The 19,110-nt window shown below is 39.6% G+C and overlaps 1 protein-coding gene and 1 long non-coding RNA gene across 6 annotated transcripts in view; one reads left to right on the top strand and one right to left on the bottom strand.

Annotated features, from left to right (window-relative positions):
* The window catches only part of LOC141376557 (uncharacterized), a 51,974-nt gene extending 44,380 nt beyond the window's left edge, over positions 1-7,594 (top strand). Inside the window, exon 4 of one of the 3 annotated variants that reach the window (XR_012387062.1) lies at positions 6,960-7,594. This is a non-coding gene — a long non-coding RNA (uncharacterized lncRNA). The remainder of the gene's footprint in view (positions 1-6,959) is intronic. The other 2 variants (XR_012387064.1, XR_012387063.1) reach the window with 2 other exon arrangements.
* pimr93 (Pim proto-oncogene, serine/threonine kinase, related 93) lies at positions 682-10,554 on the bottom strand. Of its 3 annotated transcripts, none has more exons than XR_012387050.1 (13): positions 8,923-10,554; positions 7,615-7,798; positions 6,853-7,217; positions 6,716-6,766; positions 6,455-6,605; positions 5,412-5,635; positions 5,253-5,303; positions 4,764-5,142; positions 4,249-4,425; positions 4,029-4,117; positions 3,869-3,897; positions 2,699-2,946; positions 682-1,081 (listed from the first exon to the last, which is right to left on the bottom strand). XR_012387050.1 is itself a non-coding variant. In XM_073916485.1 (13 exons), the coding sequence occupies exons 2-13, from the start codon at positions 9,940-9,942 to the stop codon at positions 2,868-2,870; spliced, it is 2,799 nt and encodes a 932-aa protein (XP_073772586.1). In that variant the 5' UTR covers positions 9,943-10,047; positions 10,208-10,431; the 3' UTR covers positions 1,741-2,867. The 3 variants fall into 3 exon arrangements, 2 of the variants coding, with proteins under 2 accessions (XP_073772586.1, XP_068074736.2); XM_073916485.1 differs by lacking the exon at positions 682-1,081 and having other exon boundaries at positions 1,741-2,946; positions 8,923-10,047; positions 10,208-10,431; XM_068218635.2 differs by lacking the exon at positions 682-1,081 and having other exon boundaries at positions 1,741-2,946.
* Positions 10,555-19,110: the final 8,556 nt, after the last annotated feature.

The following is a 19,110-nucleotide window of genomic DNA, read 5'->3' as shown; positions in this document are numbered from 1 at the left end:
TTTATTACACTTATAATTACATATTATGTTACATATTGTTTATTATATTATTAAATGATCATATTAATGTATTTGGTAATAATTATTTATTATAATATTAAGTTATGACATTTAAATATATTTTCCTTTTTTTTTCTTTTTTTTAACCTTGCCTCCTGTCCAATAACATTTAATAAAGATCCTTATATCGTTTGTGTATTTGTTTAATATATTTATTATATAATACATATAGTAATAAATATTTATAAAAATTTATTTATTTATTTTTATACTGCAGGTTAAATGTGTTTATATATAGTTAACTTTAACTGTTAAAGCTACTACTTGCTACTAAATTGGTTAAAGTTATTAGTAACTAATAAAGTTTTGGTAACTAATAACTTTTCTAAATTTGATTGTAAAGCAATAATGTGCACCTTTTGTCATTATCAGCTAAACTTGAATTCAATTATTTGACATAAACTTGAATTAAATCAAACTGAATTATTATTACATACAGTATATAATGAGAATAAAACAATAATATATGAAAACCTTTATATACTGTATATTATAATAATCATTTATAATTAATATATATATTTATTGCATGAATTCCTTATATTCTTATATCTATTTAATATTTTAATTAGACATTACTTTATCATGTACACTTTCAATAAATGACAGAAACAGTTATTTTGATTTAATTTGCTTTGTATTGAACAAATTCAGTGTTGTACATGTAGAACTTGGAGCTGTGATGCTTTTAGCTGTGTCGTTGTCTCGCCTCATCAGTAATATAATAAAGTAGGGAGCTTTCATGACCCTTTAAGAGGCGCGTCAATGGAGTGAAGACTATGGAGTTAATTTAGTGCCAAAAAATCCAGTATTTTGCAAAGAATCACTCAACTTGCTTGCGAAAACCCAGTAATGTATTGTAAAGGTAGAATAGTAAACATGCTTCACATATCCATTATCACATTTCACAGACACCGTCCACCCTACTGCATTTCGGCCCTCGAACAAACACCAGATCTAGTGCATACAGCTGCGACCTGTCTGTTGCGGATGCGAGACAGTGGCCCTCTTCTGAGATTCTCTTTACCCGATTCCCTCCAGACACATCCAGGTGGATTCCTCACTGGCGCATTCAGACAGATTTCTCGCGAGTGCGGATGCGCCACTTTCCTCCTTCAGGACAGCGGATGACGCTATGGGTCAGTTTACGTCAGTCTCCAAGAGGAAGCCTGAAACCTGGGCTTAAACTTCAGCATTTTTAATTAAATAAAACATCTAATAATAATAATACTAATACTAATACTAATAAACTATAATAATATAATAATAAACACAATAATAATAATAATAATAAATAAACACAATAATAATAATAATAATAATAATAATAATAATATAATAAACACAATGATAATAATAATAATAATAATAATAATAATAATAAATAAAGACAATAATAATAATAATAATAATAATATGATAAACACTATAATAGTAATAATAATAATAATAATAATAATAATAATAAACACATCAATAATAATAATAATAATAATAATAATAATAATAATAATAATAATAATAATAATAATAAATAAACACATCAATAATAATAATAATAATAATAATAATAATAATAAACTTTTATTTAGGATTCAGCTAATTAATTTTAAAGTAATAAAACATTTAATTTTCAGTCTATATTTATATACACAATTATTAGTTTAGCATTTTTTTTTTAATTAATAATTCTAAGATAATAATTAATAGATATGTTGAAACTAGGGAATATGAAATGAATATTATATTACGTAAAACACTACAGCAAACAGGTGAGTTTCTGCCTTTTCACCAGTTTATTGAAACATTATTACACTTAAAAGCGCCAGCTAATACATTTTTCATTATAATAAAACATTTAATAAGCTAATTCTTATTTTTTACTTCATATTTTTATGCATAATTAGTAGCTAAAGGTTAGGTTGATTTTTTGTATTATTTAAATAATTATTTTAATCATATATTAATCATCTTGGGAATATTATATTAAGATTATGTTACGCCAAACAGGTTATTGCAACATTTTAACACATTTTATCAGCCCTCCACGACGAGTTTAATCGGGAAATCAAACATTTACATCTAACCACAAACACATTAAGTAATTAGTTATACTGTCCTACATTAGTGATTATGTTTAAAGCAAAAGAACATATGTCATATCTATCTACATTATAATATTTCATTTAATAGAATAGCGAGGTTAATTTTTCGCAATAATGTAAAATATATAGAAATAATGATAATGTTACAGCCTCGTAACTGCTGATTTTATACTAACCGTTTACATTAACGTCAAAATGATCGATATATTATGTTAAGTAGATACAGTAAGACAGAAACTCATCTGTTCACCGATCATTTTATTTTAGTCAGCTGTAGTTTAGGCATGGGTTTCAGGCTTCCTCTAGGAGAGTAACGTAGACTGACCCATAGCGCCATCTACTGTCTCGTTGAAAGAAATGGCGCAACCGCATTTGCAAGAAAATCCGCCTGAATGCACTAGTTGGAGAATCCACCCGATTGCATCTGAGGAAATCGGGTAGAGAGTCTCAGAGGAGAGCAACCGCCTCAAACTCGTAATGGACAGGTATACAGCTGTATTTTTCTGTGAAATGTGATTGTATTCGTGAAGCACCACTGGGTTTTGCTTTGTTAGCGAGTCGAGTGAGTCTTCGCAAAATGCTGGATTTGTTTGTAAAATATTGGCACAAAATTCACTCCATACCTGTCGGCCCCATGAGTTGCATCGAAGAACAGTAGCTTTCAGCGCTGAAGATAAAAAGATGATACTTATCCAGCGATACTTATCCTACTTTGATTCCCTTCGGTGTTTCCCTCTCGTTCTCATGTAGTGGCCTGATCTTCCCCTGCTGTGCAGCATTTCTGGGTACAGAGCAAACAGGGTGAACATTTACAACAATCAAGCATAGTGTTAGTTCAGACAGGTGAAGACTAGAAAGGATACAGCTGTGAATATACATTAACGATAATTATTTATATTAGTTGAACAATATGATTACTGTACAAAAATAATTACATTACTGTGAGGGTAGGTGTTAATAAAATACAATTAATGGGTAATTTAAGAAGTGATTTAAATAATTCTAGTTTATTTCCAGCTGCAGCTGTATCCCTGAACAACAACCGTTCAGACGGGATACGTCTACACCCTGTAATATCTGAAGAGCGGGCAGGGTGAGGGGATGCATGAGGAAGTGGACATTTTTTGCCATAAAAATACTACCAATTGCATGAGTCTGATGCTGAATGTGTGTGAGTTGGCAGCCCTGGTTCAAAGTATTCAAATTTACATGTTAATCAGCCTCTTGTTTCTGACATTTGCATTAACTCATAACTAATCATATAAAATATAGATAATCATAATTAGTTGGTTTGCATGATTTTGGGTTCTGTTCGTTTACCCCATGGGTCGGGTGCAAATCACACAGGGGACTGACCCATACCTGCCAACACTCCTTTTCCAGGGAGTCTCACGTTTTTTCAGACCCGCCACGTAATTTCTCCAGGAAAACTCCTGTAATTCCCTCATCCAGACACCATTACACCCTTCAGAGACAAATCTTGGCAGGTGTGGACTAATTCCCTTATTTTAATGCTTGATACACCCTGAAGAAAGTCAACACGAGATGTAATGAATGGTCAGCCCCTTAAACAGTGAGAAATAGTTTGCTTTGATCTGTATCTTAAATAAAATGAATAATTAAAATAACGACAAACCAAAACTTGTCGATCCCACCAGATAATTAGGTGTAGAGGGAACTATAAAACTGTGGTGATATTTTACCTCTTTGGCAAGCTGCTACATTTGGTGACCTGAAAAGAAAATACAGAAATTAGGTCTAATGTCTACATTACACTTGGATTTATTCTGATGTTAGAGTGAATTATGTACTTATAAAACAAACACATAAAAAAGATGAAATGTGAATATTTTTTCAAAATACCTTAAACCATGGATGATGCGGGATGTCTTCTAAACTGATCCGCTTAGATGGATCTTGTTGCAGGAGGCAGCAAATCAGATCACAACAGTCTGCAGAAAAGAGAGAAAGAGGAATTTTAAACTTGACGTCTTACAGTTGTCCTTGTATGAAGCTGTAAGCTTTAAACTTGTGAGTGATTCAGAAATATAATTGATTTTTGTTGTGATGAATGGCAACTCACCATGTGACAAGCGAGAACTGGACCAACAGCTTGAATTCATCCGCAGCAAAATCCTGGATCGTGGAAGGCGTCCACACAGCAGTACATATAACAGGATTCCCAATGACCACACAGTGGCAGGTTTCCCATGGTACCGTCTCATCATGTTAAACTCAGGAGGGGAATACTGTCTCGTCCCTGAAGAGAAGAGAGATTATGTTGAAGAGAAGAGAGATTATGCTGAAATACTACCACAGGTTTTCACTGTATACATTAGCATGTTTTGTGGTTATTACAACATGCTTTAAAGCATTAGTTTCCCCAAAAAATTATTTCTGTTATTAATTCCAGCAATATTACTCCAATATCACTTGATTAGCTAATCGAAATGTTTTAAATTCCGAATCGATTTTGATTAAACACACAGCCCTAGTAATTAACAGAACTTTCAGTTTTGGTTGATCTAACCCTTACTGTCACTTGTCATTAGAATTGAAGTTCAAAACTGTTTGAAATTTGCGTCATAATACACATACCACTGTAGTGATGATACGCAGAATCCTTCAGGAGGTCCCCGCACCCAAAGTCAATCAGTTTGACCCGGAGTGTTTGTGGGTTGATCAGCAGGTTCTCCAGCTTTATGTCACGGTGAAAGACTCCGCGAGCACAGCACACTTGAGCGGCCCGTATCGTCTGCCCCATGATAACCCGTGCTTTGGTTTCATTGAGGAATCCTCCAGATCGTTTAACATAGACGCTCAGATCTTCACAGGGTGTGGAAAGTTCCAAAACCAAGATGTAGTGGCCAGGATAGTCCTCCCAGTCCAGGAGCCGAATGATCTCTGGAACCCTGGGGCTCTTATTAACCATGAGCATCAGGGCAACCTCTAATGGAACAGGTGCAAAATGTCTCGGCTAGAAGAAAGGTCATTAAGGATTGTTAGATGAAGATCCTTTCCCATATGTGGATACACTGGACAATCTTTTAATTTAGTTACATGTAAATGTTTGAAAAATATGCTTACAATATTGATGTACTGCATGGTCGCCCACTTCTTGATGAACTTTACTGCCACCTGAACAACAAAACAAATTATTTTATTGTAAACAAGATCAAAAGCACTAAGAGGAATCAAAATGGATAGTGAGATAAAACATTTTGCTGTGTGAAAAAGCAATGATACCTTTCTGCCATCGTGTATGCGGGTCCCTTTATAGACTCTTCCAAATCCTCCCTGGCCAATCATTCTCTTTAATACAAACCCCCTCAACCTTTTCTGTCCATTTCTAGCAGGGCCCTGATATATTGGCAGAGTACACTGTTTCATCGATGACAAGGCAGACACCATCTCAACAGTAATCGGTTGTAGCAGGTTCTTTTCTTGCGGTGCAGTTGTTGATTTTGTATCTGTATTGAAAAAAAAACAAAAAAACAAAAACAAAACAATGCCCTGGATTAAAAATCTTATAAAGGAAATAATCAAATCTCACTCCACCCATTTATCCCACAGTCAATCACATTACATCATTAGTTAGACGGCCATCTCCATTTCATTTCAATATACTGTAATTAACCACACAAGAAATATTTTCCTTCACCTTTAAAAGCATGTAAAAGTATTAATTTCATTGCACAGGAAAATACCATCTCAATTATCATTATTTACTTATTCATGTCTACGTTAATGCATAAAATTCTGACAGTCCAAAACATTAAAAATACATTTTGATCTCATTATTTGCATCATTACATATTCAAAACCCATGATACACAATATTATAGCTAAACAACAAAACATTAAAGAAACACAGAAAGGTCCAAATTTACCTTAAAATCTGTGGACATTTTTCTAATGCTAATAAATAACACATGATTACAAAAGAGACACATTCCCCAAGTCCTCTCCTCAATATTTAGGTCAATTGTTTATTTTTAAAGTATATTTCTGGCCTTTCAACTGACTCCCTGGTGCTGATGGTATACTTTAATGGGAATTATTCACCCGCACTCTGTCAGAACTTCAATTATTTCTGATTCTTTAGATTTAGTCATTTAGCAGATGCTTTTGAGAGTCAAAGATTGAACTAAAGACCTGGATTAAAAACTTGATCATTGCCCTAAAATTCAACTAGATTTTTGTTTTAATATGTTTCTTATGATTCTTAGTTCAAGACACAAGACAAACCAGTTGCACATTATCATAACATGTGGCATAATGTGGCAAACCTTTCCACGATGAGGCACGCTTCAGGACCATAATGTAGTAATCGGGCTTGTCCTGCCAGTCCAGCAGCTTAAACTTCTGTGGAACTGTTGGGTCGTTTTTAGGCATGAGTAACCTGGCCACCTCTAATGGAACGGGTGCAAAATGTCCAGGCTAGAAGAAAAATCATTTTAAGGATTATTAGATTTTCATTTCCCCAATATGGATGGATATACTGGACAAACTCTTTTATTTACATGTAAATATCTGAAAAAGATCCTTACAATGTTGATGTACTGCATGCTCCTGCGTTTTCTGGTGAATTTTACTGCCACCTGAACAACAAAACAAAACATTTCATATGATTGTAAACAAGATGAAAGACATTTCTTGGACCTGAAATGAATAGTAAGATTCATACCTTAATGCCATCTCGTCTGCGTTTCCCTTCATAGACGGTGCCAAATGTTCCATGGACAACCATTCTTATTAATTCAAACCCATTCAAAATGTTTTGTCCATTTCCAGCAGGTCCAGCGGGTCTTGGATGTACTGGCACAGCAGGCTGCTTTACCGACTGAGCGGACACCATCTCAACGCTAATCGGTTGTAGCAGTTTGTCTTCTCTGTTATGGGTCCAGAGAAGTACAAAATCTATATTGGCTGTCATCCTCATGTTTCTCGCTGGCTCATCATCTGTGCTGGAACTGGATACTGATGTTGCACTTTGATCGGTATCATACAGCCCAGAGCTGTTGGACTTTCCTGCAATTGTTGATATTGTTCCTGTGTTGAACAAAAAAAAAAAAAAAACATCATGGATTAACAATCTGATAAAGGACTAAATCAAACTTATCATCTTTATATAATGCATGAAGGTGTCGACATTTTTTGTAGATTTTGGGTTCTGTTCATTTTCCCCCATGGGTGGGGTGCGAATCACAAAAATTAAAAACTGCTTTTATCCTAGTCGAAATAAAACAAATAAAACTTTCTCCAGAAGAAAAAATATTATCAGACATACTGTGAAAATTTCCTTGCTCTGTTAAACATCATTTGGGAAATATTTAAAAAAGAAAAAAAATCAAATGGGGGTTAATAATTCTGCCATCAACTGTACATTTTAATATATGTAAATAAAAATCACCTCTTGAACAGAAATTAAAAACAAAAAGCTTCTCACCGTTGCTCTGTTGACTCAAGTTGGCTTCACGGCAAACCCGTGGTGATGGACACTCCAAGATAATAGTGTAATAATCAGGCAGATCCTGCCAGTCCAGCAGCTGAATGGTCTTTGGACCTCTGAGGCTCTTATTAACAAGGGCTAATAGACCGACTTCTAATGGAAGGGCTACAGGATGACCAGGCTGGAAAAGAAAAAAAAAAAGTTAGTCCATTTTAATCCAAATTATTTACATTTTCAGTTTAAAAAGATGGCTTTCACACTGCTTAATCATCATTCTGTACTCCTTTTTAACTAAAGGTAAAAGTACAATTTAGCATTTATTGCTCGTACTATGGAAGTCAATGGTTACAAGTATTCAGTATTCTTTCAACAAAAGAAACTCAAAAACATTTGGAACCACCTGATGGTGAATGCATGATGGATGAACTATCCTTTTAATTTGAATAATTTTGAAAAAAATAAATCAACATTAAATTGAACTTTCTCATGCAAGTCGACACATTGACGAAAAATGTATTCAAATATAAGTGAACTGTTAGCGTTTCCTAAAAATGATTGTGTCAGTTAATACATCAAGTTTACTTCTATCTAGGAATTCTGTCAGTATAGTCAAAGTTACATTTCTAAAGTCTTTTTCTCAGTTACAGTGCTCAGCATAATTGAGTACACCCCATTTTGAAAATGAATATTTTATGCATTTCTCAGTGAATATAGGCAATGTATTTTGGTGCATTTAAACAAAACAGATTCATTAAACACATATATTTATCAAAATAACAATTTTGTCACCAAACATATTTAGAAATTGAAAGATAATACAATAAAATTTAGTAAAATATTGCAAAAATTACAACCCAATTTTGATACAATTTTTAAATATTCTTTGCTTCTCTTGATTTTTCCTCTTTTTTTTTTTAATTTGTATTTAATACTTTTCTATGACACATAAATTTGGGTGTACTAATTTTGGATTGTTATCATAAGTTATTTTGTTAGATAAGCTCCAGATTTGACTTCAGTACTGGCTAATCTAATGTACATGCACAAATATAATATTGTCTAGCTTCCTATAAAAATATGAATTTAAAAGAGGATTGTGAAGGGTGTATTTATATAAGCTGAGCACTGTACATACAGTATATAATAAATGCATCAAAACCACAATGAAGCTATTTGTTATGTGTATTATAATGTATGTGAAATTCTAGGATTCCCTTTAAATGGTTTAGATTATGACGCAGGTTATCAATGACAAGTGTGAAAAGCCATACTGTGTGGGGGGAAAAGAAGCTTTGGTTTACTTACCACTATGCATGTCACCTCCCAAAACTTTCTTACAACTTTCACTGCCACCTTGAGGTTATCGGTCATACGCCTGCCCTCGTAGATGGTGTCAGATCCTCTCCTACAGAGAATTCTTCTGACTTCATACCGCCTCAGAATATCACTGGTTGGACTGTGGTGTGCTTGAACCGAAACAGAATGGCTGGAAGAACTCTGGACATCCATTAATTCAATTGTTGGACTGGAGTAAAAAGTGGTCAGCTTTTTAAAGCTCTCCAACATTCTCCACATTTCCGGATGCTCAACAGAACTTTCTTCCTTCTTTCTTTTACTGTTCGGCCCACTATCAAAATACTCATCCTTTCTCCTTTTCCTCAGAGACACTATAACAGAACTGTCTTCCGGCTTCCTTTTTCTGTTCGGTCTCCTATCAAAATACTCTGATTTTCTCCTTTTTCTTAAAGGCTCTTCAACAAAACTTTCCTCTCTCTTTCTTGTTCTGTTCGGCCTCCAATCAAAATACATTCTCCTTTTTCTTTCTGGTCCCTCATCAAAACCCTCCTCCCTTTTCCTCTTTGTCTCTGACCCCATATCAACATCCTCTATCTTTCTAGAAGACTCTTCAAAATAAATCTCTTCCCTTTTTCTTTTACTTTTTAACCCCCCATCAAAATAGTGATCCTCTTTCCTTTTTCTGAGAGGCTCTTCACCAAAAATCTCACCCCTCTTTCTTTTTCTGGGTTGCCTCCTATTTAAACACTCTAAATATTCATATTTTCTCCTTTTTCTCTCGGGTCCCTCTTCAAATATATCCTCCATTTTCCTTTTTCTCTTAAACCCCTTAATAAAATACTCTGTCCTGCTTATTTTTGTCGGAGGCTCTTCAGCAGAACTCTCTTCCCACTTTCTTTTTCTGCTTAGCCTCCTATTAGGCAAACTAGAAAAAGACAAACTGTCTTCCCCATTAATTTTTCTCTCAGAACCCTTAAAAAACTCTTTCATTCTCTTTCTTGGAGGCTCTTCAGCAGAAATCTCCTCCATCTTTCTTTTCCTGTTTGGCCTTCTATCTAAATACTCATATTTTCTTCTTTTTCTCTCTGGTCCCTCATCAAGACCGTCCTCTATTTTCCTCTTTCTCTCACACCCCTTAAAAAACTCTTTCATTCTCTTTCTTGGAGGCTCTTCAGCAGAAATCTCCTCCATCTTTCTTTTCCTGTTTGGCCTCCTATCTAAATACTCATATTTTCTTCTTTTTCTCTCTGGTCCCTCATCAAGACCGTCCTCTATTTTCCTCTTTCTCTCACACCCCTTAAAAAACTCTTTCATTCTCTTTCTTGGAGGCTCTTCAGCAGAAATCTCCTCCATCTTTCGTTTCCTGCCTGGCCTCCTATCTAAACACTCGTCCTCTCTCCTACTCTTCTCATATCCCTCACCGACACAAACGGGATGAAACGCAGCCTCGTTCGTGCCGGGTATTGGGGGTGTACGGAAACCATACACCTGATAGCTGTGAGAACTATGTTTTCGCTCCATAGACATGTTTTACAGCTCTACAAATGAAAAAATAATGATGCGCGTGTAGAAAATTCAGAGCTAGATAAGCACTACGTCATGTACTGCATGTGTTCCAGACATTCTATTTCTTGCGTCATCGGAGCTGAGGTAAACCGGGCTGCGCTTGTTTTCATTCAAATAGCCTCGCACTTTGACAGCATTATATATTTATTAATAGTAGAATCTGTATATATTTTGATTACATATTATTTATATTATAATGAAATGGTCAAAAATGTTATGATAAATAGAAACAAACTAATACACAGACATCGTCAGTTTTTTTGTTGTGCATATTCGGCCATATTGTTATTTACTGCGTGCATTACTGCCATTCGGCCATATTGCGTGCATTTACTGTTTTTGCTTCATAATTTAGCTCGCACGCAAAGATGTTTCATCCAATATATTATAGAGGGATATAAATGTAATCACGGTGTCATAATTAGTTGTTATTGCTACTTTGTAAATAATGAAAAGAGGCCATTGTTTTTCATTTTTTATTTTTTTTATTTTTTCAAATTTTAAAGCGGTCTTAAGTTTTTAATTTCACTTGATATGACCATGCTCAATCCAGCTGGGGGCGCTGTTGGCCCAGAAACAATAACAGGCACATATTCATTTTCGAAAACATAGGAAATGTAATAAATGCATTGAGTTCTCTTTCCCAGATAAGATTTGACCATTATTTGGACCCTCCAGCACTTTATCTGGTTGGATACTAAAGATGCCGAAGAGAGAATCAGTCACATACTTATTACAGACAATATTTATTTAATATTCTTTTAATATTCTTTTTCATGGCATGTTAAAGCTTTTAAAGTTTTCCTACCTAAATAAGACGTTTAAACCACATAAAAAGTTATATATTATATTATAAGTTTTATACACACACACACACACACACACACACACACACACACACACACACACACACACACACACATATATATATAAGAGAGTCAGTGAATTATAATTAACATCAGTGAATGTCAGTGAATTTAAAAAAATAGTAATAATGAACACATTTTTCTACTACATACAAATGTGTTTTCGTTCAGCCAAACACGACAGCTCCAAAACTGAACCGAGATGAAGCAAAAGGAAGAGGTGCTCTTCTGTCAGACATCTGTTAAGGCGCCAAACTAAAGAAGACGACCGGGGTCAATGACAGAAGTGCACCTGTTCTTGAAAGTAAGTCGACTGGACTCCACTCCAAAATACAAGTCATTTTTGATAAATAATATTTGAATTATTGCATTATTATTTGATCAACAAAACGTATTTATTTATTTTTTTGACAGAGGCTGGAGGTCGAAGTGGTGGAGGAGGAGGGGGAGGGGGAGGCGGCGGAGACAATAGTGGTGGTGGTGGTGGAGAAGGTTTTGAAGGTGGCTCTGGTCCAAAGGCAATGGGAGGGTTGTTCAGTGAAGCAGTGCCTAAATTACGACCCGTCGGTGGTCAGTTTCCTTTTCAAAAACTGTTTTCTTTCAAAGTTGCGAATTTATGCGCAAAATTTAAAACAAAGATTCTATCTCGTGTGTTTAAGGCAGAGGTCACCAATCTCGGTTCTTGCAGGGCGGGTGTTTCTGCTGGGTTTAACTCCAACTTACCTCAACACACCTGCCTGGATGTTTCAAGTATACCTAGTAAGACCTCGATTAGCTTGTTCAGGTGTGTTTGATTAGGGTTGAAGCTAAAATCTGCTGGACACCGGCCCTCCAGGAACAAGTTTGGTGATCCCTGGTTTGAGGGAATGAAATCTTTACATTACAGGAAGCTAACATGATATATGAATAATAAACATAATCATTTCTGTGGGTTGAGAATCCACTTTATCTAAAGTTTCAAATCAAATTAAATGCATAAATTATGCAAATTCATTCATTCATTCATTTTCTTGTTGGCTTAGTCCCTTTTATTAATTCGGGTTCGCCAGAGCGGAAGGAACCGCCAACTTATCCAGCAAGTTTTTACGCAGCGGATGCCCTTCCAGCCACAACCCATCTCTGGGAAAAATTATGCAAATCTTTTAGTCAAATTAAAATGCATTTGATTCATGATTTTTATGCATATTTCTAGAGTCTTGGTGTTTCCATTGAACATTTTTTGCTCTCTTTTGTTTATTTATTTGAAAATCGATCGCAAAGCGTTCAGCTTTGCATCCACTTGGCTCTCGCCCTGCAGTACCTCGAGGTCTGAGTAATTCTGAAGAGGACGGCTCCAGTCGTGGTGATGGATGTCGCACCTCACCTCCCGAACAGCAATGAAATCATCGTCCCTCACTTCCAGACGTCTCCAAACCATCAGTTCCAAGCAGTTCCACCCTAAAACCCACCTACTCCGCTACTCCTCCTCCACTGTTCAATCGTGCTGGCAATCGTGGACCCTCTTCAGCTCAACAGGGCTCTGGGCAGAGTCGTGACAATCCCTTTCCACCACCACCACCACCTGTAAGCAAAGGGCCTCCACCTTCACCTGCTCATGAGGGGACTCTTAGACATCCTCCCCTTTCATCTCGCTCCTCTTCATCATCTTCAATTTCTTCTGGATATGCACCTCCACCACCTCCACCTTATCGTCAGCCGCCTACTGCAAATGGTGACCCAGCCCCGGAGTTGCCACAGAGGCGAAACTCACTAACCGGAGAGGCCATGGTAATGCTAATGCCCGTAACCAAGCTCCACCTCCTCCACCACCTTCCCAGCAAAACAGACGCCCCCCCTTCACCAGCTCGTGATCCAGTGGGACCAGCACAGGTAAAACATCTTGAGATGAAAATCAAGACAGGTCTAAAGGCCATTTTGCACTAAACACAAAGCAATAAAGTGAGGCGAATCACCAAAAGTGAATCTACATCAAATTTATGCCTTGGCATAAAAGGATAGTTCACTTAAAATTGAAGATTCTTCCAACATTTACTCACCCTTGACTTGTTTCAACGCACCTGTTCTGTTGAGTAATGGAAACCTTTAACCTTTGACTTTCGTAGTATTTGTTTTTCCTTCTATGGATGTAAATGTTTACATGTTTCCAAAATTCTTCAAAATATAATCTTTTATGTTTAGCAGATGGTTTGGAACAAGTCAAGGGTGAGTGAGTGAATGAGTGAGTGAGTGAGTGAGTGAGAGAGTGAGTGAGTGAGTGAGTGAGTGAGTGAGAGAGTGAGTGAGTGAGTGAGTGAGTGAGTGAGTGAGTGAGTGAGTGAGAGAGTGAGAGAGTGAGTGAGTGAGTGAGTGAGAGAGTGAGAGAGTGAGAGAGTGAGTGAGTGAGTGAGTGAGTGAGTGAGCTTTTAAACATGACTTCGGATTAAGTTTTCCACTTTTGTACATTGTTTTCAGGCCCGTAGCCAGGGGTGTTCGGGTGGTTCGATAGACAGACCCCCCCTTGACAATGTCCAGAATTTGCCCCCTATGAGCTCATTTGTCCCCGTTTTGACAGTATGCCATAATAAAATGTGAAAATAACCAATAGAAGAAGGCTTTAGGAAGAATAACCAATAAAATACCAATAAATGAAGGCTTTTCTTTTTTAAATGGATTAATTCTGACTGAGCAAATTAGCTGAGCAGTTATTTGCATGTAGGCTACAGTTTTTAATTTAAAACAAGTTTTACAGATTGCCATTTTTTGTTTGTTTTTCTGTGATGGATGATAATAAATTAGCATTTAATTTTTTATATATTTTTAAAATTCTAATCTCATTCATTACATTATTTATGAAACTGTAATAATACAGTTTAAATGTACATTTGTAAATAAAAATACCTTTTGGTAAACAAAAAATACAATTGCATGATAAGCACTGCAAATCAGCAAAACGATCAAAATATAGAAAATATTTTTGTTGCATGAAAAAGTTTGGTAATGATAACCATCTGACAAACTAATCCAGCACAAATTTTGCTTAAAATGTCACTAAAATGCAGTATTTGAACCTCATAATTTGAGGCGAATAACTACAAAAAGGTCCACTTTTTGAGAAAAAAAGAACCACTCCTTTTAGGTGTCTGGCTACAGGCCTGGGTTTTATGTAAGGTTTGATTTCTGGCTTGAAGGCTTGAAAACTTCAGGGTAGTGTGGATGGAACATGTAACTGTAGCAAAACTGATGCGTTTTAAAACTAAAACATGTAAGTGTAAAGGTGGCCTAAGTTTTGAGAATTTTTTTAATCCAGTAGTGTCCCTTTTTATATATAGATATTTGTTTAAATACATTTTACATAGATAAATGCAGGCTGCAATGTCAATATGTAATATAATATGTGTGATGATAATATAGTGCAGGAGACGACCTAGCATGATCTTAACTTTTGTCATTATGATGTGTGCAACTAACACAGCCATTCTTGACCCAGAGAGGGACGGGGTTGAGCAGCAGCTCATTAGCATTGAAAGAGATATGAAGCAAAAAAGTGTTTTTGACAGGGTAAAAAGAGTGTTTATTTACTCCACCATTGAGAAATATAATTAAAATAAGTTAGACTTGTCATTAAGACCCTAAACAGAATCCAACACAAAATCAACAAAAAGTCATTTTTCGCGATCCTGCAAAATAATCGAAAAAAATCGAAATAATCTCATAAAATAACCAATTCCAAACCATATAATCAAATTATATTTACTTCAGTTTGGACTTAGATGTTGCGTGCGCCCTCACAATCCTAACATTACATGGAGGGGAACATGTTTTACAGCCTGTGCAGTAAGCAGCGGATGTGACGCACTTCAGACTGCAAAAGAAACTGGGAGCAAACATCTAACAAACAGAGCAGTGAAACGGACAGAAAAGCAAGCAGCTTACAATAATGGAGATTGGTTAAGGATGATGGCCACTGGATTATCCGAATTGAAGGACATCATTTGTGCTTTACATAGCTGGTATTATTATGTGCTTCAAATTGATAAATTATTTTGTCTCTTTCCTTGCTGTTGATGAGAGAAAACACTTCCCTGTCATTGACGAGTTTTACAGCAATTCCTGCTTTAGGTGTATTATGGTAGGAGAAGCCGTAACAAAATGTCCTGAGTGAGGTCCATGATGTCAGATGTCAACTTTTACATGACATTAAAGATGCCTGATCCAGCTAATCAAGTCTATCGGGATAACGTTCGAGGTTACTAAAGTAACCCTTCGTTCCCCGAGGAGGGGAACGGAAGCACTATAAGTGGATTTGATTTGTAAAATCCACGCATTGGGAGGATTCGGATCAGAAGCCGCTTGTCTGGAGAGTATTGAACGGGCCAATGAATGAAATTAATTGGCAGCGTAAGCTTGCGCAGGTGTGCGACATCTGCAATTATCTCAGCATATAAGCACACCTGAAGCCAGCAGACGCCATCCTTTTAAGCTGAAGAGACTTTCAAACAGCTAAGGGACAGTCATTATGGCGACGGAGTATAGTGCTTCCGTTCCCCTCCTCAGGGAACGAAGGGTTACTTTAGTAACCTCGAACGTTCCCCTTCGGGGGGAACTTCAGCACTATAAGTGGATTTGATTTGTAAAATCCACGCATTGGGAGCCCATTGAAAGCGCCATAATGACTGCACCTTACCAACACCCCCGATGAGGAGATAGTCAAGCAAGCGTGACGCACCCACATCATGGGGGGCGCGGTCCTCCAACGTGTCCCTGGCCCTAATTTATCCTACTTCAACAGAAGTTTTACGGATTTAGATATATTTTTTGGGAAGTCGTGAGCATCTAGATAATTCTAGGAAATACGACAGTACGTTGGGAAGCGTGCAATCCCGATAGGGAGGACGCTGCGGAGGCCATCCGTTACCCAAGGGGGGGATAGATGGCAGAATTTACATATGGACTAGCCCTAAAAAGGGGGAGTACGCATAGCAAAAGAGTGGTTAGCGGAGAGGGAAGACACGGGTCCACCCAGGGGGGGGACTTAACCGTGGCGGAATAAGCATATGGGATCGCCTAGTGGGGATCACGCATAGCAGGCACCTATACCCAAAACGCGGGCTGACCAGCGGGCAGACCTACAACGTAGTGGGCCAGCAAGTGACTCCTCCGCTGAGTCAGTGCTGGGGGCCACGGAGGAATCTGCAGGGCTCACCTGACGGGGAACTTTACTGACAGATAAAAAAGGCGCACGTACCTCCGTGTTAGGGAGAATGGCGCAGCAAGCGTGTTTCAACACCCTACCGAGTTGTCTCCTCAATCACCAAAGGGTTACCTAATACCCTTGAGGAAACCGGCTCCACTCGCAGATTGTAAAACCTTGCAAATGTGTTGGGTGTCGCCCAGCCCGCAGCTCTACAGATGTCTGTTAGAGAGGCGCCGCGTGCACGCGCCCAAGAGGATGCAACGCTCCGAGTGGAGTGTGCACGAACTCCCGGGGGACACGGCTGACCTCGACTCGAATAAGCGAGTGAAATGGCATCCACAATCCAGTGGGATAATCTTTGTTTCGATACGGCACTTCCCTGCTGCCGACCGCCATAACAGACAAAGAGCTGCTCAGATGATCTAAAATTCTGAGTACGGTCCACATAAATGCGCAGAGCGCGAACTGGACAAAGTAAAGAAAGGGCTGGGTCTGCCTCCTCCGGGGGCAGCGCTTGCAGGTTCACTACCTGATCTCTAAAGGGGGTGGTAGGAACCTTGGGCACATAACCGGGGCGGGGTCTCAGGATGACGTGAGAGTAATCCGGCCCGAATTCCAGGCACGAGTCACTGACCGAAAATGCCTCCAGGTCCCCGACCCTCTTGATGGAGGCCAACGCAACCAGCAGAGCTGTCTTCAGGGACAGAAATCTTAGAGATACTGATTCGAGTGGCTCAAAGGGATCGGATCGCAGACTCGTGAGAACGAGGGCGAGATCCCAAGAGGGCATGAGAGGGGGGCGAGATGGATTAATTCGCCTAGCACCCCTAAGGAACTGGATGACCAGGTTATGCTTTCCCACGGTGCCGCCAGCTACCGCGCTATGATAAGCGGAGATGGCGGCCACGTAAACCTTGAGAGTGGAGGGCGACAGCCTGCTGTCCAACTTCTCTTGAAGGAAAGAGAGCACAACACTAATCTGGCAATTTCGGGGGTCTTCTCTGCGAGAGACGCACCATTCAGTGAATAGACTCCACTTCAGGGCGTAGGCGTGCCTCGTGGAGGGGGCTCTAGCCTGAGTGATGGTATTAACCACCGCAGTCGGTAGGTTACCTAAGTCTTCCTCGCGTCTAGGGACCACACGTGGAGGTTCCAAAGATCGGGGCGAGGGTGCCAGATGGTGCCCTGTCCCTGAGAGAGTAGGTCCTCTCTCAAAGGGATCCGCCAGGGAAGGGGCCGTCGCGAGGAGTGAGAGCTCTGATATCCAGGTCCGGTTGGGCCAAAGGGGCGCAACTAGCAGAACCTGTTCCTCGTCCTCCCTGACCTTGCACAGAAACTGCGCGAGCAGGCTCACTGGGGGAAACGCATACTTGCGCATGCCCCGAGGCCAGCTGTGGGCCAGTGCATCCGTGCCGAGAGAGCCCTCGGTCAGGGAAAAAAACAACTGGCAGTGAGTGTTCTCGGGGGAAGCAAACAGATCGATCTGGGCCTCCCCGAATCGCGCCCATATCAGCTGAACAGACTCGGGGTGGAGTCTCCATTCTCCAGGACGTAACAGCTGTCGTGAGAGCGCATCGGCTGCACGATTGAGCGTGCCTGGGACGTGAATGGCGCGCAGCGATTTCAGCCGCGGGTGACTCCAGAGGAGCAGACGGCGGGCGAGCTGAGACATGCGGCGAGAGCGCATACCCCCCATGCGGTTGATATACGCCGCCGCCACCATACTGTCCGTCCTGACCAGCACGTGTTGCCGCTCCAGCACCGGTAAAAAGCGGTGGAGAGCGAGGAACACTGCCAACAGCTCTAGGCGATTGATATGCCAATGCAGCTGGGCACCCTTCCAGAGGCCCGCAGCCGCATGCCCGCGACACACGGCCCCCCAACCCGTGTTGGAAGCGTCTGTTGAAACAACAACATGGCTGGACGCCTGTCCTAGAGGCACACCGGCCTGTAGGAACGAGGGGTCGTTCCAAGGGCTGAGGGCGCGGCGACACAGCGCAGTAACCGAGACCCGGTGTGTGCCCGCGTGCCATGCGCGTCTGGGGACCCGATCGTAAAGCCAGTGCTGAAGTGGTCTCATATGGAGCAACCTGAGCGGCGTGACGGCGGCTGCGGATGCCATATGCCCCAGGAGCCTCTGAAAGAACTTCAGTGGGACCACTAGTTTGCTGTCGAGCTCCCTCAGACAGTTCAGCAACAGGCGAGCGCGTTCCTCGGAGAGGTGCGCTACCATGGTGATCGAGTCCAGCTCCATCCCGAGAAAAGAAATCCTCTGCACGGGGGCGAGTTTGCTCTTTTCTCGGTTGACCTGAAGCCCCAGTAGGCGGAGATGCCGAAGCACCTTGTCCCTGTGCATAATCAATTGCTCTCGCGAGTGGGCTAAAATCAGCCAGTCGTCGAGATAATTGAGTATGCGAATGCCCGCGAGCCGAAGGGGCGCTAGGGCACCCTCCGCGAGTTTGGTGAAGACCCGCGGAGACAGAGAGAGCCCGAAGGGGAGGACCTTGTACTGCCACGCTCGACCCTCGAACGCAAACCGCAGAAATTGGCGGTGGCGTGGAAGAATGGAGACATGGAAATACGCGTCCTTCA

The sequence above is a fragment of the Danio rerio genome, chromosome 11, assembly GCF_049306965.1.
Source record: "Danio rerio strain Tuebingen ecotype United States chromosome 11, GRCz12tu, whole genome shotgun sequence".
Taxonomy (NCBI): Eukaryota; Metazoa; Chordata; class Actinopteri; order Cypriniformes; family Danionidae; genus Danio; species Danio rerio.
This window is presented reverse-complemented; position numbering and strand designations above follow the sequence as displayed.